Source organism: Thamnophis sirtalis, unplaced genomic scaffold, assembly GCF_051295495.1.
Source record: "Thamnophis sirtalis isolate CommonGarterSnake01/CBP01778 unplaced genomic scaffold, rThaSir2_p1.2 scaffold_8, whole genome shotgun sequence".
Taxonomy (NCBI): domain Eukaryota; kingdom Metazoa; phylum Chordata; class Lepidosauria; order Squamata; family Natricidae; genus Thamnophis; species Thamnophis sirtalis.
Window position 1 is genome coordinate 52,975,832 of NW_028261388.1, and position 24,517 is coordinate 53,000,348.

Here is a 24,517-nt window from a genome sequence, read left to right on the forward strand (position 1 = left end):
GCGCCTAATTAACCAGACTTCGCTACGCTTTGCCTTTTAACCATTCTCAATTAGTAAAAGTACATTTGATTTCTACACATGGAGTCTCGTGGTCTTTCTTTCCTAATTAATTAATGGAGAGGAGCTGACAGTTAGCGAAGTCTCAACAACACCTTTCCAGGAGACTACAATCTACCGTGGAAGGTGCAAAACTACAAGGAGACAAAACAGAGAAAATGTCTTCGCCAGCCAGCGATGGAGAAAAGGACAAAGAACCCACTGATATCTTGTTTCCTGAAGAATTGGCTCAGCTGGAGATATCGAGCCCTGCTAGTCCCCCCCGTTGGTCTTTGTCGGTGGGACAAAGGGAGGATGGTGCAAACTGGGATGCGGCCGTTACCAGAAGGAGACACCAGGAAAGGCCGTTTGAGGCGGGAGCCGAACGAAGACCCCAGGAAAGAGATCAACCTGATTACTTGGAACAGAGGTACTCTGGGCAAAGATTCGGGGAGGGTGAAGAGGCCGAGAGGGGGTGGGAGCAAGAAAACCCACGGGCAGCTTCACCCCCCCCCCCAGCCAGGGGTGCTGCCAGACCAGGGGCCCCACCCCCCAGAAGATGCAGAATGGCTAAAGTCCCCCCCTTAACTGTAAAGTATGATGGAAATCCTAAGAAGCTGGGGTCTTTCATCATGCAGGTCTATAATTACATGGAAATCTATGGGCCCAATTTTGAATCAGATGCTATGAAAGTACGCATGGTTTTGCTTGCTTTAGACGAAGAGGCCTCTGACTGGGGAACAGGCTTACACCAGGCCAATTCCCCCCTCCTGAGGAATTTCAATGCGTTTATGGGAGCGTTCAAGAGACGATTTGATGACCCCCTGACTGAGAAACGGGGCAAACTGAAATTTATGACCCTCGTGCAGGAGGACAGGCCAGTGTCCCAGTACATTCAGGAGTTTCAACACCTATGTAATTACATGAGGGGATGGAGTGAAGAAGCCCTTTTGGACAAATTTGCTTTGGGCTTGGATGAAGATATTTATCAACAATGTGTTAATCGCCACCTTCCCAAACGCTTAACAGTTTGGTTTGAAAACGCAGCTGATATTGAACTGGATTTAATGAGACTCCGATGTGCAAAGGAGGAGAGGCAGAAGCAAAGGGAGAAAACTGCAAAATCTTCCCCCCCAAGCCGCAAAACCCCTTTCGGAGTGAGAGGCGAAGGGAGGGGAGGCTCCTCTGGAAAATCCAGACTGTTTACCTGCTTTCGTTGTGGAAAAGTAGGCCATCGCGCGCCAGAATGCCGCGCCAAGCTACCCACGACCGCCCCAACCCCTTCCAAACGGGAGGGAAAATCCAGCAAGACCTCAGACAAGAAGAGAAAAGAAGCCGCGTTCGCTGTAGATTCCACCCCCCCCCCGCAACTCAGCCAGGCATTGGAGGGAGAAGCGGACGTCTCCACCAGCTCCTCTGATGACTCCGATGACGACGCCTCGCCTCGCTGGGTGAGTTCAAACAAAGGCTCTATGCTAATCTCCATAGAATTGAGAGTTCCGCCCGATGGGGGGTCAGAAAGCCTTCCCGCCCTCCTTGACTCAGGCTGTTCCCGCTCAATGATCAGTCCTGCTATGGTGGAGAAACTGGGCCTCAAGTTGAGAACTTTAAAAAACCCTATTGTCTTTTGCCAGATAGATGGGTCCATCGCAGGGGAGGACCCGCCCATTTCTTTACTGAGCCCCTAGAGATGAAAATGGGATCCCACACAGAACTAATCTCTTTTATTGTGGCTCCTGGGATGGACAGGCTGCTCATTTTGGGCCTTCCTTGGCTTCAAAAATGGAACCCTCGCATAAATTGGAGGGAGGGTTGGTTACGCATTCGCACGGACGCACCTCCGGAAGGGGAGGGCGTTTCTTCAGACCCTGTTAGCTGCAGTTCTGATTTGGCCGCCAGAGGGCAGGAGAGGATTGAAGGAGAGGAAAAAATTCCGAAAGTGTATTGGGACCTGAGGGGAGTTTTCAGTGAGAAATCTTCCGACAAACTTCCGCCCCACAGGCCTACTGATTGCTCAATCAACATTTTACCCGGGGTGAAGTTGCCAAAACCCCAGATTTATTCCATGTCACCTAGGGAAATGGAAGAGATGAGAAAGTTCATCGATAAAAATTTGGAGCGGGGTTCCATTGAGCCTGCCCGCCCTAAAGTCGCTGCTCCTGTGCTGTTCCGTGAGAAGAAAGATGGTTCTCTGAGACTGTGTGTGAATTTTAAGAACCTTAACGCCATCTCGGCCCAAAATTTATACCCGCTGCCGTTGATGAAGGACATGTTGGCCCAATTGGGGAAGGGCCGCATTTTCACTAAACTGGACCTCAGGGAAGCGTACTATAGGGTCCGTATAAAGGAAGGAGATGAATGGAAAACTGCTTTCAACTGTCCTCTTGGTTCCTTCAAGTTCCAGGTCATGCCTTTTGGCCTGCAGGGGGCGCCTGCAGTTTTCATGCAATTAATTAATGAGATCTTGCATGACCACCTTTACAAAGGCGTTATCGTATATTTGGACGATATCCTTATCTATTCTCACACTTACGACCAACACGTCGCTCTAGTGCGCACTGTTTTGAAAAAACTCAAGGCTGCTGAACTTTATGCCAAGTTGTCCAAGTGTGAGTTTCACCAGGCTAAAATTGACTACCTCGGTTATCGCATCTCTCCCGCCGGCATTGAGATGGACCCTGGGAAAGTGAAGGCGGTCACTGAATGGGAAGCGCCCCGAACGCGCAGACAGTTGCAAAAAATTTTGGGTTTTGCTAACTTCTACCGTCAATTCATCCCTTCTTTTGCCAAAATTGCGCTTCCTATCACCAATTTGCTGAAGTCCAAGGGTGGGCCTAAACCTAAGCCTAGCAAACCATTGGATTGGACCATGGAATGCCAAGCTGCTTTCGAAAAACTAAAACGCCTTTTTGCTGCGGAACCGGTCCTGAAGCATCCCGACATAGACAAGCCTTTCGTCGTCCAAGCTGATGCCAGTGATGTCGCCGTTGGAGCCGTCTTGCTACAAGCCAACGACCAGGGTAACTTGCAACCATGCGCTTACACCTCACGCAAACTCACGGACACTGAGAGGCGTTGGGCTGTTTGGGAGAAGGAGGCGTTTGCGGTGCGATGGGCCCTGACCACATGGCGCCATTTTCTGGAAGGCGCTAAGCACCCTTTTGAGATGTGGACTGATCACAAGAATTTGGAGGCGTTGAGGACCCCGCACCGTCTGTCCCCTAAACAGATGCGGTGGGCCCAACATTTCAACCGTTTCAATTTCACACTCAAGTACATCCCTGGGGGGGAAAATTTCATGGCGGATGCTTTGTCCAGACTCCCTCAATACAACTGCTCAAAACTGAGCATTGTTCAACCTGTTGTTCCCACTTCCAGCCTGGCGGCTCCGGTGGTCACTCACCAGCAAGCACGCTCGAAGGTGGAGATGCCTCAAGATTTTCTCTCTGACCTCAAACGCGCCCTTCCCCAAGACGATTGGTTCCAGAAGCATCAGGATGAGTGTACGATGAGGGATGATCTACCGTGGATCGGAGCAAAGCTTTATGTCCCCGCCTCTCTTCGTCTCGTCGTCCTTCAACGAGCTCACGATTCCAAACTGGCGGGTCACTTTGGTTTCGTAAAAACTTTGCATCTGGTAAAGAGGCAATTCTGGTGGCCCTCTTTGAAAAAGGACATTGAACTGTATGTTGCCAGTTGTCCGGTTTGTGCAGCTGCCAAAAGGCCACCTGGAAAACCGCAAGGACTGCTCCAGTCTGTGGCACGGCCTGTTGCTCCTTGGAAAGAAATTTCGATGGACTTCATTGTCAAGCTTCCTGAGAGCCAGGGGCACACCGTCATTTGGGTCGTTACGGACTTATTTTCCAAACAAGTTCATTTTATACCTTGCCACAAGATTCCTTCTGCTAAGGCTCTCGCTAAACTCTTCATTTCCCACGTTTACCGGTTGCACGGAGTGCCTGATCGTATCATTTCTGATAGGGGTGTCCAATTCACCTCTACCTTCTGGAAGGAATTTCTTAAGCGCATTGGCTCCACCCAGGGCCTTAGCTCCGCCCACCATCCTCAGACTAACGGGGCCTATGAAAGGACTAATTCTGTTCTAGAACAGTATTTACGTTGCTTCATCAATTATCAGCAAAATGATTGGGTGGACTTGTTGCCGCACGCTGAGGTGGCCTACAACAATTCTGTTCATTCCAGCACACTGGTTTTACCCCTTTCCGGGTTGTTTTTGGTCAGGACTTTGTTCCTATTCCTGAGTTGCCTCGTGACCAACCGCAAGTTTCTTCCGTCGCTGACTGGAGCGAGCGCCTCAGCCGTGTTTGGCCTTTGACTCTTGCTACGTTGGATGCTCCTCATCGTGCTCATAAGAAACAAGCTGATAAGAAACGTTCGCAACCTTATCAGTACAAGGAGGGTGACCTGGTCTACTTGTCCACGAAGTTCCTTCAGACCACGCAAAAATCCAAAAAATTGGGACCTAAGTATGTTGGTCCTTTCCCCATCCTCAAGATCATCAATCCTGTTTCCATTCATTTGCAACTACCTAAGCATCTCAACCGTGTTCACCCCGTGTTCCACGTTAACCTCATTAAGCCTGTTCGTGTTTCAACTTTACGCCCGCCTGATAATCCTCCACCTGCTCCTTTGTTGATTGATGGTGAACAGCACTTTGAAGTCCGTGAAATTCTGGACTCCCGCAGGCGGCGTAATCGCATCCAGTACTTAGTGGCTTGGAAACATTTTCCCCCCTCCCATACGGAATGGGTTGATAAGTCCCATGTTCGTGCTCCCCGGCTGCTTCGGAAGTTTTATGCTGCTTATCCTGACAAGCCTTAATTTTCTCTTCCCCCCCCCCCACCATTTCTCTTCTGTGTTTTGTTGTTCGTCTGTCTGTTTGTATTTTTTTCGTTTTCCAGGCCTGAACGCCTTTTTCCGGGGGACGGCCGGATGTCAGCTTCTGCTTTGCTATCGCTTCAGCTGCCATGAAACAGGGAGGGAGGGCATGGGTTTTGGGAGGGGTTATTTAATGCGCTGGTGGAAGTTTCTGGAGTTCACCGACTGATCCGACTACGCATGCGTGGGTGTTTCCCGCCAGGACTAACGGCACCGACATTCCATCTTCGTGATGCCTTTTGAAGTTATCTTGCACCTGACACTTGGAAGACTTATGATTGGACTGGGTCTATGATGCCAAGGGGTGGGGGAATGGGCTACTCTATATATCGATTGCTTTCGCGCCTAATTAACCAGACTGCACTACGCTCTGCCTTTTAACCATTCTTAATTAGTAAAAGTACATTTGATTTCTACACATGGAGTCTCGTGATCTTTCTTTCCTAATTAATTAATGGAGAGGAGCTGACAGTTCTATTACCAATAGATTGTGGTGTGGTCTGGCATAAAATTCCACAAATCAGTAGGTTGACAGTAAAAGTACTTATAAATTGGAAATTGGGGTGCAATGTAGACCAGCTTACTCATGGTGCTACCCTGGGCAACATGACTTTGTCACCGCTAAATAGTCTACACATTCTGGACAGTGGCAAGCAGGAGTAATTGCTAACGCTTTGGAAGGTAGACTCAAGATTCAGAAAGATCTTGACAGACCTAAGCATTGGGCCCTATCAGACTAAATGTAGTTCAGGAGCATGAAAAGTAAGGCAGGAAAAAACAAAAGCACAGGTATATAATAAGAGATACCTGGCTCAACAGTAGTAACTGTTGAGGGATCTAGGTGTCCTAGTGGAATACCACTTAAATATGAGTCAGCAGTGGCTGCAGCTACCCAAAAAGCCTAGGCTGCATCAACAAAGAGGTCGCATCAAGATCACAAGATGTAATAGTACCACTTTATACTGCACTGATAAGACCACAGTTGGAATACTGCATCCACTATGATCATCATCTTTAAAAAAAAATGTTGAGATTCTAGAAAAATGCAGAGAAGAGGAAGAATAAGAGGTCTGGAGGCTAAATCATAGGATGAATGTTTGCATGAACTAGGTCTGCCTAGTCTAATGAAGAAAAGGATGAGGAGTGACATAATAGCAGACCAGTCAAGCTAACTTGACAGGCTGTCACAGGGAAGAGGAAATTGACTTATTCTCCAAAGCATCTGAGTGCAGAAAAAGAAGCACTGAGCTTCTCAGTGAAGAAAGTGAAATGCTAACAGTAACAAAGGAAAATCAGAGCTACTCCATTTCTGGTCTGATTCAATCTTTTCCAGTAAAAACAAATGTAAATGTTGAGATCAGAAGGAAGAGATAGGATTAAAGACTAAAACTGATAATATTTGAGCAGGAAATGCTTCTTTACTTTTAACTTTCTGATGGTCTGACCAAGTCATTGTATCTTATCTGAAAACTGGGAGGAGAAACTATCACGCATCATATAACCAGAGGATGAGTGAAACAGGGCAAGAAAACATGATATCGAATATATAGCTTGCTTCAAAATCAAGTACATGTGCTAGTATCTACCTTGTGGACAAATTATCCACCATTAAATGGAGAAACCAAATGTTGGGTTTTATTAATAAATGTATATGAACAAATCTCCAGAGTTTTAAAAGAATCTAAATGTACAAATATATCATATAAAACATGTTAATTTTCAAAAAGGATTTAAACCAAATCCAAGTAATTAAAGGCTGGATAATCTAATATCTGCTATGGATAGCTGGTTGGAAAATATTACTCAAAATGAAGTAAAATACATGGAAGAATAATGTTTGCTGAACAGGAATTAACATGGCTTTTGCAAATGTAACTTTTTACAGTTCTTGAAAGTATCATGAAAGTGAATGTTAGGGATTTCAAAGAAAGCCAAAGAAAGTACTTTATAACACAAGTAATGTTATAATCTACTACAAGTAATAAATGGATACTTTATGTATTTATTCATTATACTTTTAATTGGTACAATAATCAAAATTCCCTAGCGAATGACAATTTATCTTCATGACATCAAATAAATCCTGATAGTCAAAAAAGCTTTTCCCTTATTTATTCACTCTATTCAGTGTATGTATGGCCACTGACTTTTGAACATTTTGATTTTGTGAACAAAGCTTGCCAAAAGTTCATTAGAAACTCTGAAAGTTTGTTTGGATTTGTATAATATGCTGTCATTAACCACAATTTATAAATAATGTTTGGGTTCACACAACACACTAAGCTAAAACCCACACAAACCATAGGATAGCCTAGTTTAGACTACTGGGCTAAGCTAGTTCCTGAAGCAGAAAATTTATACAGGTAGTCCTCGACTTACAACCACAATTGAGCCCAAAATTTCTGTTGTTAAGAGCTTTGCTAAGTGAGCTTTGGCCCATTTTACAACCTTTCTTGCCATATTTGTTAAGTGATAAGTTAGTAATTCTGTTACGTGAATATGGCTTCCCCATTGACTTTGCTTGTCAAAACAGTTGTGACCCATGACCTTGGGACATAGCAACAGTCATAAGTATGAACCAATTACCAGATAAATGAATTTTGATCACATGATCATGGGGATGCTGCAAACTTTGAAAAACAGTGTGCAGTTGTAACTTTGAAAGGTCACTAAAAGAACTATTGAAAGTCGAGGACCACCTTTATGTACACCCAATTGGATAAAACGATACAGCCATGCAGTATAGAAAAAAGACCTTAATCCATCCCTCTGTACGAAGGTGGCAGATTTTTCTAAGGTACCCCTAACCGGGTCCCCTCCAGATGTATTCAACTACCGCTCCCGCCATCCCAGGCACAAATCTGCCTCGCTGTGCCGGCTGGGGAGATCGGTGTTCCGGTTCTACACATCTGGCGGGCACCCGCTGAGCGAAGCCAGCCTCCCAGGCTCCATCTGCCTCCCCGAAGGAAGCGGAATGTCTTCCTGCCCTCGAGTGGGAGGAGGCTGGCTGGGCCTGGCCTAACCGCTCCGCCTCCCTCCCTCGCCCCGCCAAGAGCAGGCTAGCCCAACACGGGTCAGGTCGACGCATTCGCTCGCGAGCCGCCGGCCAAGACGGCCGAAGCTGACGCGCGCTCCGTCACCAGCACGTTGCCTTGTGCCCTGGGCAGGAGTCTTTCCTCTTCTTCCGGCGACGCGACTTGCTACGACGAGGCTTCCTCCGCTCCCTTCAGCCGCTTGAGATAACAGCGCTTCGCGGGGTGTTGTTTTCCGGATGCGTGTTTTCGGCTGACGCGCAGGGATATTTAGGGGTCCCCGAAGGAGGCTGGGACAGCTTTCGCCGGCGCGGTGGTGACGAGACCGCGCGCCTCGTGGGATTTCGGCTCGGCGGCGCACAGGTGAGAAAGGGAGGAAACGGGCCGCCGAGTCCAAGAGGAGACGTGGGAGGCAGGAGCGTTTGGGAGGCGCGGACGAGCCCCCGGCCGGGTGGGGAGGAAGGAATGGGGGAACAAGCGGACTCCACCCGCCCCTTTTGCCCAGAACGCGCTCCTCTTCCATCCAGGTTTCTGCTCGGAGGCTGAGACACTTTTGCCATTCTCTGAAAATGCGTGGGCCAGAGGCTTGTGGTAACATAATCTGGTGCCCGCCATCCGCATTGGATTACAACTCCCATCACCCTGAGCCATCAACTCCAGCCCTGATGGAATCATGTGTCAAGCGTACCTAAATGGAAGGGAGGCTGCTCCGTTTAGTGTATGTGGCTTCGTGTTGTTTGGATAATCTCGGGTGAAGATGTAGGGATTTTTGTTTTATGGTTTTCTAGATCCGTACGACATATTTGCCGAGCGACCAAAACGCTTGTTTGGGGAGAATGCCTTAGATCCCTCGGTTTGCCCGTAATTGAATATGAAATTGTTTAAAAGAGAGTTTATTAGGATAGCGTTTAAAAAGCTATATGAACAATTCTTATATGAGAACCATTGGATTTCCCATGCAATTGTTTTGGTCAAGGTCCCCCCCTTGCTTAAATAGAGGCTCACTTTCTAAACAATATTTGGATGATTTCTCATTAAATGCCTGAATTATGACCCAGACAGGCAACTACAATGTGTTGATTTTTTTTGTCCAATGTTCTGTTTAAGAATTTAAAAAGTGAATGTAGATTGGAGGTGAAAAAAAAGTTGAAGTAGTTCACAGTTCTTATCAATCTAATAAATATTGTTAAATTCTAATTAGGAGGCTTTTGAAAATTTTTATATTAGTAGTTTTCTCACCATATGTTCCCTTTCCCAAAAGTGTCATATGTAGACATGACAGGGAATGAAGTCCATTTAGAGTTTTATTTTTGTGTTTGTTCATGTGTTAAGGAGGCAGAACTGTTGAATTTCTTAAGATGACTTTAGTGCATATCTCTCAAACCTATAATAGGTGTGTAGGCTGTTGGTTGCAAAGCAGTGTTGCATATTCACACTTATATTGTGTAGTTATTGATTGAGCCTTAAAATGTAGCAAGTTGAAATGTTGTATTGGAAAGTATTAAAGTATTGAATTATCAGTAAAATCATTACTGAATTTCCAGTATTTAAATTCCTTTTGATCTGTGATATAATCTGATAGGGTTTCTCAAATAAACACAATTTGAGTTTAAATACCTGTTTATGCTAATGAGGAAGTTAACCTGAAATTACAGTACAAGTATTTGTTAATTAATACTTATTCAGGGTGAGATCACTTATGCATAACTGAATTTTATGTTGTTTACTTGCAAGTTTGACTACTTGGTATAAGACAAGCTGCTGTGGGTTGTCAGATCTGGGCTGTGACAAATCTGAGAAACTCTTTACTCCCCTCTGGTGGCCATCCAGAGATTTTCAATCCAGATATAATAATCCTAATTTCATGGCAGCTAAAACTGGTAAACACAAGGTTCTTGGGTTTCTGTGCAATAAATAATTTCCAACTGGTATTTGATGCATTTTCTTTTCCCATGCTTTTTATTTCTTTTTGTTGGTTTGTTTTTCAGGGTCTGCCCACTTTTTTAGTCTTAAAATGTCGCATAATTCTTTATTGCATCTTTAATTAATAGGATTAAAATAGGTCTTTGGTGGCATAATGGAGAATGTTTAATAGGATTTCTGTTTAATCCTGTTTTTGTGTGTATGTCAAACAAATATGATCCATGCGTGGAAATCTTATTTATGCCCTGCAGATTACTAGTGGGCATTACCAAACTACAATAACTGAAAGCTTGTTGTATAATTAGGTGTTCATGTATTTGAAGATGTTCAAGTTATTGTTAGGAAATCATGTACCATCTTTTTGAGATTCATTAAGCTATTATGGTAAATACATGTGTGTGTGTGTTTTCCAGGACTACGTCTCCAAAATATTAATGCTGGGGATTATTGTGATGGTGAGGGGCTCAGATAATTATATACCAACAGAAATCTGTATTCTGTGTTGTTGTACAAAAGAAACAGTCAACACTGAATATACCGGTTTTTAAATAGGTGTAGCTCATATTGTAGTTATATGACTGCTGAAGTTTAAAACGATTAAACGCTTGAGGCCAAACATTTCAAAGGAGGAGGAGGAGCAGGAACAGTACTATAGATATTTATAAATTTATAGAAAAAAATAATGGCAGTGGTATTTTTACTAGGATGAGATATACCTATCTGAAAAAGTTGCATTTTAATCCAATATACAGTGGAACCTCGGGTGCCAATCGTAATCCATTCCAGGACTTTGGTCGGCACCCAGTTTGATCATGACCAGAAGCAAGACAAACTGTGCATGCGTGCACACACAAAAAATGGCTCGGAAGGGAAAATTGCTACAGCAGGGAAAATTGCCGCGACTGTGTTTATTCGGCACCTGAGGATATGTTCATGATGTGAATGAAGCATTTAGCAGATTTTTCAGTTGGCACCCGAATTGTTTGTCATCTGAGCCGTTCGGGACCCGAGATCCCACTGTAATGGATTTTTTAAAATATTCCATATAATTAGAGCTTCTTTTAGAGTTCAGCAAGGTAATCTTCATGTTAAATATTATTTTGATAGTTTCTAGTTATTTAAATATATATGTATAGACAATAGTAATAATAGCAAACCAGCTTAGCTTTCATTGTCAAAATATTTTAACTAGCCTCACTCAGCAACTTTTGCATTCTCTTTATGTAATGGGTGTGATATTATGAAGAACTACAAATTAAAGTTTATGGGATACTGATGGATTTAAGAGTAATAAAATCAAAGTGATACTGCCCAAATCTGATACCAAAGAGCTAACCTAAAACAACAAAGCATTATGATAAAATGTATGTCCATTGTGTCAAACTGAACAACCCCTCTCCCAAATGACTGATGACCTTTTCATTCTTATACTAAATATAGGTGTTCAGATTTTATCTTAACTCCGTCAACTATAGTTTTAAGAGATTTGATGTTTTTTAAATCACATGTCTTATTTGGCAGTATTAAATACAGTGCATTATCATTCTTTTTATTGTACTGGTGGTGGGGTTCTGATTGTGAACATATTATCCTTTGAAGGATCTATAACAATACAGGTAGTCCTTGACTTACAACCACAATTGAACCCAACGTTTCTGTTGCAAAGTAAGACAACTGTTAACTAAGTTTTGCGCCATTTTACAGCATTTCTTGACACAGCAATTAAGTTAGTAACACAGTTGTTAAGTGAATCTGGCTTCTCCATTGACAGTTTGTCAAAGGGTTACAAAATGTGATCACAGGATCCTGGGAAACTGCAGCTGTCATAAATACAGGCTAGATGCCAAGCATCCAAATTTTGGTCACATGACCATGGGGAAGCTGCAACAGTTATAAGTATGAAAAATGGTCATAAGTCATCTTTTTTAATGCCGTTGTAATTTTGAATGGTTACTAGATGAATTGTTGTAAATCAAGGACTACTTGTATAAAAAAATTGGATTCACATCTTGGTGTCAGACGTGAGTATCCTAAGGCATGTGTCCCCAACTCTTGGGTGGCGGACTGGAACTGGTCCATGACCCATTGGGAACTGGGCTGTGCAAGTGGTGGTTGAGTGCATGTGTGCACAAAACCATCCCCTCCTTCCCGTCCCCACGCCACTGTTGCTGGTCTTTGGGGCCAAAAGGGTTGGCAACCCCTGTCCTAAGAGGTTTGTCTAGGGATGGTGAGAAGGAGGGTGGGGGACACCTCAAATCTTTGACCTACATTTGTTTAAGTTTTTTACTACTATATTAAAATAATTTTCATTGTAAATTAAAACAGCCAAGCCTTATGCATTAGTCTTGAAGAGAATTCTTTTCACTTTTAAAGTAATTCCATAATGTCCTTTATGAAAATGATTTGTCTTATTCATCCTTTATTTTAAAGATGGTTTACATGTAATGGTAGTTTGACTACACATGTGTATTGTATGTAAAAAATTGGTTCATAATGAAAGAATTCTCATATCAGTATATCTTTGTGAGTTTCAATAGATGCACTATTTGGATATAATCATGAATTATTATTTTTATTTCATTTATAAACCAATAGTTTTGTATTTTGTTTCTTCTTTTAGATGAATGAATTTGGAATTAAAAACATGGATCAAGTAGCACCTGTTTGTAATGTATATAGAGAATTGTTCAAGGTAAGCTATGAAGGAAAAAACAGATATGTATAGTAAAACCCAGCTTAAACCCTGGACAATTCATATCAATTTAATCTACAAATTATGGGATTGTATATTATTCTATGCCAGCAATAATTAATGGTTTCAGCGAGTTATTATGTTACTGATTTAATACGTTACACAAATCTACAGTGTCATTTTAATGCTAATTACATTTTTTTAAAAGGAGAACAAAAGTAGTAAGTAATGTTCTCAGTTAGCAATTAAGTCTTACCTGGTCATCTCTACAAAAGATATCTAATATGTCATTGATATAACTAAAATTGTTTTCAAATCACTGTTGTAATATCAGTTTCATTATATATCATTTAATGGTCTTGATATTACTTCTATACAATATTTATATATAATTTTTAAAATATCAAATTCATATATCCTTGCTTTGACATTGTAATGTAACCTTTTAAAATCAATTAAATATAATTAATTATATAATATGATTAATTATATTGAAAGTCCTTCTGTCAGTATTGCCTCAAATTCAAATTTCTTCAAAGAACGTTTTACAGAATATGTACTAGAATGTAGTTATTCATTCGTTGGCTTAATAGTAAGCGTGGGACTATTTGTTCACTTTTGACTTTTGATAAATTCTTATTAACCTGGACTATGTCACATATTGACAGAGCTAGTTGTAAAGCATCTTGTGGGCCTAATGAATGACTCCCATTGGCCTTGAGGGGGGCAGGCCCATCACTGTGGGACTTTTCTCAGTACTTTAAGATTTGGCAATTTACCATTAATCCATAGCAGCTCTGACGTAGAACATAATATTTTATTAGAGCTGGTTGGATCTAATATATAGAAGTTTTAAGCTTGCTCATTTTACTGTTTAATTTCATGTTTTAAACATGCAGAATACTTTTGAAGTACAGTATCCCTTTTGATCTTCCAGAGTGTTACATTTTTTCCAGTGACTCAGTGTAAAGGATCATTTATTTACACAAAAGAGAGGAGTTTCCAAATTATGTTGAAAGTGTTTGGCCTTTTCTCTAAATATTAGTGATGACTCAGATCTTTCTATCTATTAACCCTGAAAGAATTTGTCATTACTATGCCAGTTATCTAGCTTTCTAATCATTTCATTTATACAGCAAGTTGCTTAAGTTCTTGAAGTTGAACTTTGTAACTTGTAAAATCCATAAGAATAGTTTCATTATTCTGGACTGAAGCATTTTGACTAAATTTTAAATAGCTTCTTGGGTCACTCATTTAAACAGTATATGAATTCTATAATAGAAATTTAATATTAAAATGCCCAGTGGTACTGCAGCCTCTTACTTTATAAGTGATTTATAAAATAATATAGATTAATATAACAACATAATCACAATGAGATATAAATTGCATTTTCATATGCAAACTGCGGTGCTTCAGACATACATTGCTCCAGAGTTTGTATCAGGATCAGGCTATTTGAAAAAACCATTATCCTATAGGACTCTGGCCATACTTTATGGCCTCTAAAAAAATAGGCTCATTGCCTTAACTGCTGTATATATTACTGATGAGATATTTGGCATAATCATGAAAAATTATTATGCAGTTTGAGAAACCTCTCTTGAACACAACTTAATATTCGTAATTGAATCAGACAATTAACATAATACATAATTCATCCTTCTAACTATATAGGGTGCCAGACAGTCATTTAAAGGCATTTAATGCAAGTTTAATGTATTTAATACAAGTACTTATGCATATTAGAAATCTGAGTCTTTAAATAGCACCAAAAGGCCTGAATAACTGAGTCCAAAATGAATTAAATGTTATCAGAGGAGCTTTTCAAGTCTCCAGATCTGTATATTTCAGGAAAAAATCTTAAAATCTTTGTATGCTGTTAGTTGATATTATGGAAAGAAAGTTGTTTTTTAGAAATGACTCAATAGCATAGAATGCAAGTATCCAAATTCTTCCTCAGTGACTTATGAGTTGCACTAACATTTTAGAACATGTATCCAAGAGAATTTCAGTTCTGAGTTGGAGATAACAATTTTATTTATTATTTGACGATTTAATTTCTATAGCAATCCATCTCAACACATAATTCTAGGCACCAAGCTTAATAAAACATAATAATTTACAACAATACTACAAAATAAATATATATGGCATCAAGTAAAACGTGATACGGGGCTCTTAACACATTCGGGAGCCCAGGCACTCAACCAAGTCTAGACAGCCTTGTGAGTGGTCGATAAAGTCAGGGTCACCCTGACCTCTGAAGAGTGACTATTTTAGAGAGTAGGTGCTAAGACAGAGAGGACACATCTTGTGGTTCCCACCCACTGACATTTCTTAGCTAATGGGATCTGCAACATTCTCAAACTGCCTGATCAAACTGGACAGATAGAAATGACTGGGAGATGTTCCGTAAGATAACCTGGCCTCAAGCCATGAAGGACTTTAAAAGTGATAACCAGGACATTGATTTTCACCAGAAACATACTGGTAACGAGTACAGTTCAGGAAGATCAATGTTAAGTGTGTCAAATATCCAACACTCTTTACTAACCACACAGCCACATTCTGCAGAGGGTTGAAGCTTCCAAATACTCTTCAAAGGCAATTACTACAAGAACACATTGTAGTAATCTATGAGAGAGCTCACAAGGGCATAAATGACTGTGAACAAAGCCTCCTGATCCAGAAAGAGCTGCACAGCATCTAAGGTGGGCAAAGGGACCTCTGGCCATTGCTGCCACCTGCTCTTCCAGCAGGAGCCATAAGTCCAAGAGAACCCCTGTATTGCACACCAGGTCATCTGGGGCATTGCCACAAATTGAAATGCCACATTTGCTTTGTCATAATATATTAAACTTGCTGTGGATGTAATAAGACACTCACTTTGATGTTTTCTGTGTTTCAGCGCCAAACTGCATTTGATAGCTTTGAAGGTGCTTTGTTTACTGGATTCTATCCACCACTAAATGAAGATCAGACTCTTCAGGAAGTGCCAACCGGCCTTGATTCTATTTCTTTTGGTAAAGCCTGTTTTTATAAGCAGTTTTGTCATGCTAATTAAAAGTTCCAAGTCATTTACATAAGAAATTAGGGGGGAATCAATCTCCAGATTATCAAAAGTCATTGCAAAAGTTCATATTTTAGAAATGTTTATATAGAAAATAATTTGATTGTGCACAAATCTTTGTAATCATTATGTAGCCTTAGTTGTGGTAAGGAATAAACTAGGACAGTGGTCATCAACTGATGGTCTGTGAGAAAATTTTGGTGGTCCTCAGAAAAATTATTTTCATTTTTTTATATTGTACTAAATACTATATATCTTTTTTTTAAATCATATTAGTGGTCCACGGAATTTAAAATTATGAATGTAGTGGCTCCTGAGGACCAAAAGGTTGGTAACTCCTGAACTAGGAACTATTACTGAATCTAGCTAGGATTTCCAATATTTTCCAGTATTGAAATTTACAGTATCCAATATTTTCCAGTTTATTCAAATAAAGTGACTGGATTTATTTGATGTTAGACATTCATACCCCATTACACCAAACAAAACAAAACATCCCTTCTTTTTCTACAGATTATTTTCTCTTTGTTCTTGTTATGTTCAACATTATGATTCCTTTGCTTTTCAGAATCAAGCTCTTCTGAATTGCCACTCTTAACTCCATGTAGTAAGGCTGTGATGAGTCAGGCCTTAAACGCAACTTTCAGTGGCTTCACAAAAGAACAGCACAGATTAGGCATTCCAAACAGTAAGTAGGGTTCTTTTCTTCCTTTCTGATATGGATTAGGCAAAATGATTGTTGTATCTTTTTCCCCTCCTAATATAATAAAATATTTATTATACAATTTTCTTATACTAAACCATTACTTCCAAATATTTTTATCACAATGCTAACGTTCATATGAATTTACTTAAGATTGTATTTTATATATCTACAGTTGTAAACTGAGTTAAATATTAAAACCTTTAACTCCAAAAAAATGTGTGGATTCAGGTGGTAGTAAAAGGGATAGTAGCTATTATATTTTAGTGTCTGCTACTACAACTTCCCTTGTGGAAAATTTTCTTGATAAAGTAATTTGTTTTCTTACTTTCTGCAGATCCCTGGCTTTGGACACAACATCATGTATGTCAGTGGCTTCTCTGGGCTACCAATGAATTTAGTTTAGTGAATGTGAACTTTGAGAAGTTTGCTATGAATGGCCAAGACTTATGCAATCTGGGAAAGGAACATTTTTTGGAACTAGCACCTGATTATGTGGGTGACATACTGTGGGAACATTTGGATCAGATGATAAAAGGTGAATAAGCTAAATCAAAGTGATAGCTGAATATGCAGAATACACAAACCAGTTATGGCAATATTGAGAAAACGCTTGTAAAACTTCAAAGTGAATTCTAACTTGCTATTTATTTATCATCTAAAAGAGCTGGAGTGTTTGCTTCCTGTACTATTTGAGATTATCTTAATACAGGAGTTCTTGTCTGCTTTGATTAAGCCAAAGACATAGATTATAACTGGTTTAAGATGGATTCATATATTGTGTTAAGGCAGAATCAAAAGTATGTGGACTTAGCTACAAACATACTTGGAAGCAAATGCAGCTAATCCAATAAAAAAACATTCTTAGTCAGGGAAACAAACATTGTGACTTTAAACCAGTCAACATTTCTCAATTAAATATAAAGATTGCCATTGTTGTGACATCTTAAAGGAAGGGAAGATATTGTTTTATGCTATTGAAAGAAAGGATAATCAGAGTAATACTGAAAATGTAAAAAATACATCTCATTGACTTAACCCCAATTTATAGATTTATATGTGACTCTGTACAGCTTACAATAAAATAGATAAAATACATAATATAAAATTATATGTTTTACTTTTAGAGGTATTAAGTTGGACGTAACTGTGATCAGTTAAAGCTTTTTAAGTTTTATTACATTAAATTATTTTCAAAATGGCAGGTAATTTTGCCATAAAATATAGTTTGAGGAAAATGCTATCTCTCATATATGACACATTGTCAAAGCAAATTCTCCTATTTAGGTATATATTTAAACATCTTTCTTTGTTTTCAGACAATGAAGAGAAGCCACAAGATCAGTACATGGAAAATTCTCACCTTACTTCATCTCCACATTGGGTCAACAACAATTCTTTAGGTAAATTTAATTTCAATAATCATAGTATCAAAATTAGAGGGGTGCAATTTCCACTTAATGTGAATAAAGCTTCTTGTTTAGTATCTGTACTGAACAACAGCAACAACAACTGATGTTAGACTAGGGCATTTAAACTACAAAAAGTTTCTGTTTTGTTTTTGTTTTTTTTGCTGGGGGCATGTCAGTGGAAGAAGGAAATGGACATAGAGAAAAACATGGATAAAGTTCAAAATACCATAATAGGTGCATAGTTTGGTACTAGAAACTTGCAAAGCAGGGGCTTTGAAGAAATGGCTTATGTTTTAAACCAAAAGCTGATATTTGAAATGCAAAATACCAGAAGCTGATATTTGAAATATCTTATGTGATGTTAGTGGCCAGATATACATACTTCGTTTTGACAAACACTCCATACAGTATAAAATATATAGCGTTTGTGTTGGATCAATGATATCAATTGTCTTTAAAATTTAGCTATTATTTCATGTAATTTGTGAATATTAAATAAATACAATATGTTAAATATTAAATAAATATGGCATATTCAGTTTTGCTTTGCTAAAATTTTAGAATCATTAAAATCATTTAACACTACATTAACTCACTTAAGTTGAAGTACTAGCTGCTATAGATGCTTTAAAGTATATAAAAGCAATTGTAGATATGGAAGTGCATTACTGTAGTTATACTGGCAGGAGACAGATTTATATTTTTGCATTTCAGCTAGTTTCCTCTTTTAGAAAAATATAAAGATTATGCTTTGTTTAGTTGAGAATTTATTCATAGAGTGTCATTATATTTTATTCAGGAAAGTTCTCAAATAAAGTTGTTTAATTGGACAGTAGGTACTATTGCAGAAGCTAAAGGATTTCTAACCAAAGTTTTGTGGGGTTTTTTTTAGGCATTAATGTTGAACAAGTGCAGTATTGCACTCAAGTACCCAGCTATCCAAAAACTCCAAGTTTCCAAAAAGCCAGAGTTCTGGGAGATGTATGTCAGACAACAATTGGGCCAAATCTTGTTAATCTAAAACAAGAATTTCAGATGTTTCCTAAAGCACAATTAGAGACTGTCAATGTGAACTACTGTTCAATGCATCAAGATTTCTCAAGAAATAATCTGAACTTGGTGTTGGATAATACAAGTAAGATGTCTATTTCCTTGTGTTTATGAGCAGTTATATATTCAAATACGAGGTTACTTATTTTTGTTTTAATAGCCCACTTCTTTGTTTATGACTTAATCATAAAAGTGATTTAATGGGTTTCATAGAGTTAATTTTGACTTTAAATTGATAATTTTATTGATTACATGTAGACAAAGCTACAGTAACCTGAAGGGGGTTTAAACATCTTTGAGGTATGATACATTTTATCATACCAGTTCAAATTAGCATAATCAAAGTATTTGTAAAGTTAAAGTACAATGAAATTTGGGGGTTGTATTCTGTAATTGCACTCCTAGTTCAATTATTTCTATGTTAAATAAGTACAATATTTTAAAATCCACTTTATGTATAATAGTTATTCATATTTAAGAAAATCTCTATTCATGCATTTTTTTCCTTTTGTCCAGGTAAACCTAGAGAGCATGATTCAAATGACAGTGGCACAGAAAGTTACGAAGGCTCAGATTCATTGCTACAGTCTTGGAATAGTCAGTCCTCCTTAGTAGATGTTCAACGGGTTCCATCTTATGACAGCTTTGAAGATGATTGCAGCCAGTCCTTGTGTCTGAACAAACCCACAATGTCCTTTAAAGACTATATTCAAGAAAGGAGTGACCCTGTAGAGCAAGGGAAACCAGTTATTCCGGCAGCAATACTAGCAGGATTCACAGGCAAGTAAAATATTTCCCTGTCCCCTTTTTTGTCTTTAGGCCTCCTTGTTTCACTGATGGTAAAGAGATTCAAATGAAAATTGTGTATGCTAAGACTCTTATTCAGGCCTCTCAGCTTAATCTGAAGTGATTATTTTGATATAAAAGCCATAATTTCATAACATTGCATTGTCCTGTAATTTTATTTTTCAAATACATTTGATTCAGTTGAAGTTGAATATGCTGTAAATTCTAACAACATTTTAAGAGAGAAAAAAAGATTAATTAAGGCATTTCCTGGATTTTAATTTTTTTTAGAAAGAGCTTCAATTGTTATAATAAATCCTTATCTTTTTCTAATACAGATTCTGATCTTTTAACCAAGGAGATTTTTAAAAGAATTACATAATTAATATTTAAATCTTGGAAATTAACTGACATTCTTATGAATTCTTGTGTCTTTCTCTGTATATATTTTAACAATTTATTTTGATATTGACAGGTAGTGGACCCATACAGCTGTGGCAATTTCTTCTAGAACTTCTGACTGACAAATCTTGTCAGGCATTCATTAGCTGGACTGGAGATGGTTGGGAGTTTAAACTTGCAGACCCAGATGAGGTTAGTAATTCAAGTCATCCATTATTAAAAATAAATGGAAGTTTATAGCAGCTAGCCGAGCATAGCTATAGTAGGCATATATCAAACTAGGATCGGGAAACTGGGTTTTCAATCTATTCTTGGCCATGGAAATTCATTGCAGGATTTCAGGGCAGTCTCTATATTTCTAGATAGAGATCTATCTTTCTCAGTCCAACTTACCTTATAGATTTGTTTTTCTGATCAAATGAATGAAGATCCTTAATTAAGACACTTTGAAGCTCCTGAAGAAAAGGCAGGGTGTAAACTAACAAATTACACAGAGCCACCAGGAAGAAAAGAACCACTTCAAACATCTCATTCAGAAGCAATGATTTGTGATTATAGCTTCAGTTTCATATATTAATATGGTATTGTATAGACAAGCCTCTGATTAATTATGTTGTATACAGAACAGTTTACAAGTGTTACAAATTTATAATCTTTTGTTTAATGGCCATTCAAAGTTAGGACAGCACTGAAAAAGTTAGTTACAACCAGTACCCACACTTGTGACCATTGTAGCATCCCCACAATCACATAAATCAAAATTTGGGGATTTGGCAACCAGCATGTATTTATGATGGTTGCAGTGTTCCATAGTCACATAATTGCCATTTGCAACCTTCCCAGGAAGGTTCTGATGAGCAAAGTCAATGGGGGAAGCTGGTTGCTTAATCACCAAGTGATTCAGTTAATTGCAGTTATTCAGTTAACATAGCAAAAAAAGTCATAAAATCAGGTGTGACTCAGTTAATGACTGCATTTCTTAGTGTTGGGAGTTCTGGTCCCAATTGTGGCAGTAAGTCAAGGACTATCTGTATACCCTTATTTAATTTAAATGCAAACCTTCAAATTATGGAACTTCATCTCCTCTGAAAGGAAGATCTGTTTTGAAGATGTACTAAATTAGAAAACAGCATGGAATTGTGCTCTTTATTGAGATGTAGACTTTGAAGCTCCAGTAACTTTAAGTAGTTGCTCAGTAGCTAAATTTTTATTGATACTGAGTAAAGTAGAGTTTAATACTATTTCATTGGAATCTAAATTAACTACATTAAATGGTTTTCTTTCTTCTTATCTCAGGTTGCAAGAAGATGGGGCAGAAGAAAAAACAAGCCCAAAATGAACTATGAGAAGTTGAGCCGTGGCCTGCGTTATTATTATGATAAGAACATTATTCACAAAACTTCAGGCAAACGTTATGTGTACCGTTTTGTATGTGATCTACAAAATCTGTTGGGATATACAGCAGAGGAACTCCATGCAATGCTAGGCGTGCAGCCAGATACTGAAGACTGAGCACTGCAGTCCTGCGAGCTTTGGATGCTAAAACGCATGAATCTGTGAATTGAAACCTTCTGCATCAGTCATTGGATTTATCTTCTGACTGTTTGGAGTAGAACACTGTTGAACTCCTAAAAGAAGTGTTTTCATAATTGGGGGAAGAAGTGGATTCAGTTTCAGGCAGAAAAAGACCTTATGTATCCAGTCTTTTCAGCAATCCTTCCAGAGGTCAACTCAGCTCCTGACTAAACCTGAAGATAGCAAAATGCTCTGGGGCTCAGGGTTCAATTATGTCAACTTCTGTATAAGTGAGGGTGACACCCAGACTAAACCTATTGGAATTTCAAGTATTAAACCTCTTCCCATTTTACTGTTAACAACCCTGCAGACATTACATATCATCATTTGTTTTACTGAGGGAGAAAAGGCTAGGTATCTTTTATTTAATATATGTGCCATATAAATTTACAAAGGGCATTCTTTTAGAGTTGTGTATGTTTCTTCATACACATCTTGGAACCAGAAGGAGCAATGGCAGAGATTCCGTACAAGGACAGAAAAAATATACCATTTCAAAAAAATCTGTATATTTATGTTTGGTGTGTACGCTTAAGCATGTTCATATGTTTCTCTGGCAGTGAAAAGCTCCTATTTAATAAATATTGTATATTGTAATTTAAAATCATGTAAACATCTGAAGTGGAAGAATGTGTTTCCATTCAAAAAAAGCAGCTTTTATAGTATCTTGGAAGATTTTAATTTTTCAAGGGACTTTATATAAAATAAGCAAATGCCAAGTGCCCTGTCACAGAAGACTGTTTAAGGCTGACAAACACCGGAACTTTTATGGCAAGAAGCTAATTGTTCAGTCTGGGTTATAAAGTCTCATTTGAGTGATGCTGTAACTGAAAATAGCAATGTCGCTAAAACTATATTTATTAATGGAAAATCACTTCTATGCATGTCCTTTAAAAAACTATATATACATATATATATATATATATATATATATATATATATATATATATATATATATATATATATATATATATATATATATATATATATATATATATATATATATATATATTTCTTATTCTTTCAATTGTCCCTTTTCCGTCCCTTTCATTCACTTATAATGAATTATCCTGATTAAAATAAGAATTCTATTTTTGGAGGAAAAAAAACCTGATTTCTTTTCTGCAATTAGAAACAAATATATAGCAGCTATTTTTACTGCAAAAGCAAAAAGCTTCACTGGAAAACATGTAATTTGTAAAAAAAACTTTTAATTTGAAAATGCTGTAAACTTACAAAATGAAGTTTAAAAATCATTGACTTTTATTAAAACACCTTGAACAAGGGCCAGTAATTATGTAGTTATTTGTCTTTCAAAGTTGTTACTTAACTTCATCTTAAGCAATTCATTGATGAATCTCTAAACAAGACAAACTATAGTTGCTTGATAATTCCAGTATAAATACAATCTCAGATTTATTTGCCTCTACAATGATTTCTGAAGGCTGTAGAAATTCAGCTGCATATGTTCCATCTGGTCGTCATTGTTCTATGGAAAAGATAGATATATACAGTATGTGCATGTACATAATTGGTTAGCTCTTAAATGAATAGATGCAGATTTTAGCAAGGGACATTATAGAAGTGAATAACAAAACATTGATAAATCTATAACTTCATTTTCATTCAATGTACTTTTAAATTGGAGAACTAAATCAGCTTAAGTTCTTGCTTCCAGGATAGCTTTGATTTGTTCTTTAAAAGCAATAATTCTAAGTCACATGAACTTTTTTCTAGGTTGTATAAACATTGCCCAAGAAAAGAGTACTTGCTGTTAAAATACACATCAAAATACAGCTGAGGAAAATTTGGGAAGTTTTCCATATATGTTTTCTAATGGCAGGTGCATCTTGTATTTCATTTTACCAGCCTTCCGTCTTTTTAAGCCTTTAAGAGTAGAAATATAATAATGTGCTCATTTTATTAGCAAAACCTTGTCGCCTTTTATATGCCATCCAGGTAACATCTACTATAGGCTTTTCTGCATGAGGCTTCATTTTTCCACGAACATATTGAAGGATCTATTTTTTTAAATAGTGGCTATTTTTTTATTCATATGCCTAGGCATGTGATAGGTAAAAAAACTGGCAGAAACTTGTAAATCAACATTTGGATTTTTCTTATACTTCATGTCTTGCTAGATACTAAGCATGGAAAATGCTATATAACACCTACAAACTCACAGTTTTTTAAAATAAATCTTAAGTACAATTTTCAGTTATGTGATAGGAAGGGGGAATTTAATCCAAACATTTTATTTCATAGTTTCTACTTTTGTAAATTTTAGTTTCTGTATAATGCAAAGGACTTGAAATAACATGCAGATTAGGAGATTCTCACATCATATGGTTACATTAGCAGACAAAAACATGCTGGCAGATCCTAATGCCAGTTGTTTTATTGTGCAAGATGTTTTTTTTAAAGGAAGTAACCTTTCCAATGAGCAAAATATGATATATAATCAATTCACTACATCCTTTCCCAGTGTCTTTTATATTGGTTATAACACTGTGCTTAGATTGAAGTATATACTTAATAGAATTACTTTAAATACAACCAGCTTAGTTCAGTAATAAATGGAGATAGTGAGAAAATATCCACAATTTTGTTATTCCCTGAGCAAACTGACATTCTAGTAGCTATATAAATGCAGGAGAAAATAACATCAATGACCTAGATGCGTGATAAGTTTATCATCCCTGATAATGAAAAGATGGGAAGAAAAAATGCTGGAGATGAGAAAGATAATTGTTTGTTTCTGCTATGCTTTGGAGCTTTGAAAAATAAGATGTTTTGTCCTTTTCCTTTGATGGCTATACTGTGCTTAGTAAATATGGATCTACAAACTATTAAGAATTGTTTGTTTCCAATTATGTTATAGGCAAAATCCATAGGTTAGGTTCCCATGACAACCAAGCACACATTCTAACAAGA

General features: G+C 38.1%; 1 protein-coding gene across 3 annotated transcripts; it reads left to right on the forward strand.

The window, feature by feature from the left end:
- The first annotated feature begins 8,005 nt into the window (after positions 1–8,005).
- On the forward strand, positions 8,006–22,501 carry ETS2 (ETS proto-oncogene 2, transcription factor). Of its 3 annotated transcripts, none has more exons than XM_087721669.1 (11): positions 8,006–8,330; positions 8,495–8,718; positions 12,511–12,582; positions 15,494–15,608; positions 16,224–16,343; positions 16,696–16,896; positions 17,678–17,761; positions 18,663–18,905; positions 19,337–19,604; positions 20,086–20,200; positions 21,305–22,501. In XM_087721669.1, exons 3-11 carry the CDS (start codon positions 12,511–12,513, stop codon positions 21,518–21,520), a joined length of 1,434 nt encoding a protein of 477 aa, XP_087577795.1. In that variant the 5' UTR covers positions 8,006–8,330; positions 8,495–8,718; the 3' UTR covers positions 21,521–22,501. The 3 variants fall into 3 exon arrangements, with proteins under 3 accessions (XP_087577795.1, XP_087577792.1, XP_087577794.1); XM_087721666.1 differs by having other exon boundaries at positions 8,495–8,685; XM_087721668.1 differs by lacking the exon at positions 8,495–8,718.
- Positions 22,502–24,517: the final 2,016 nt, after the last annotated feature.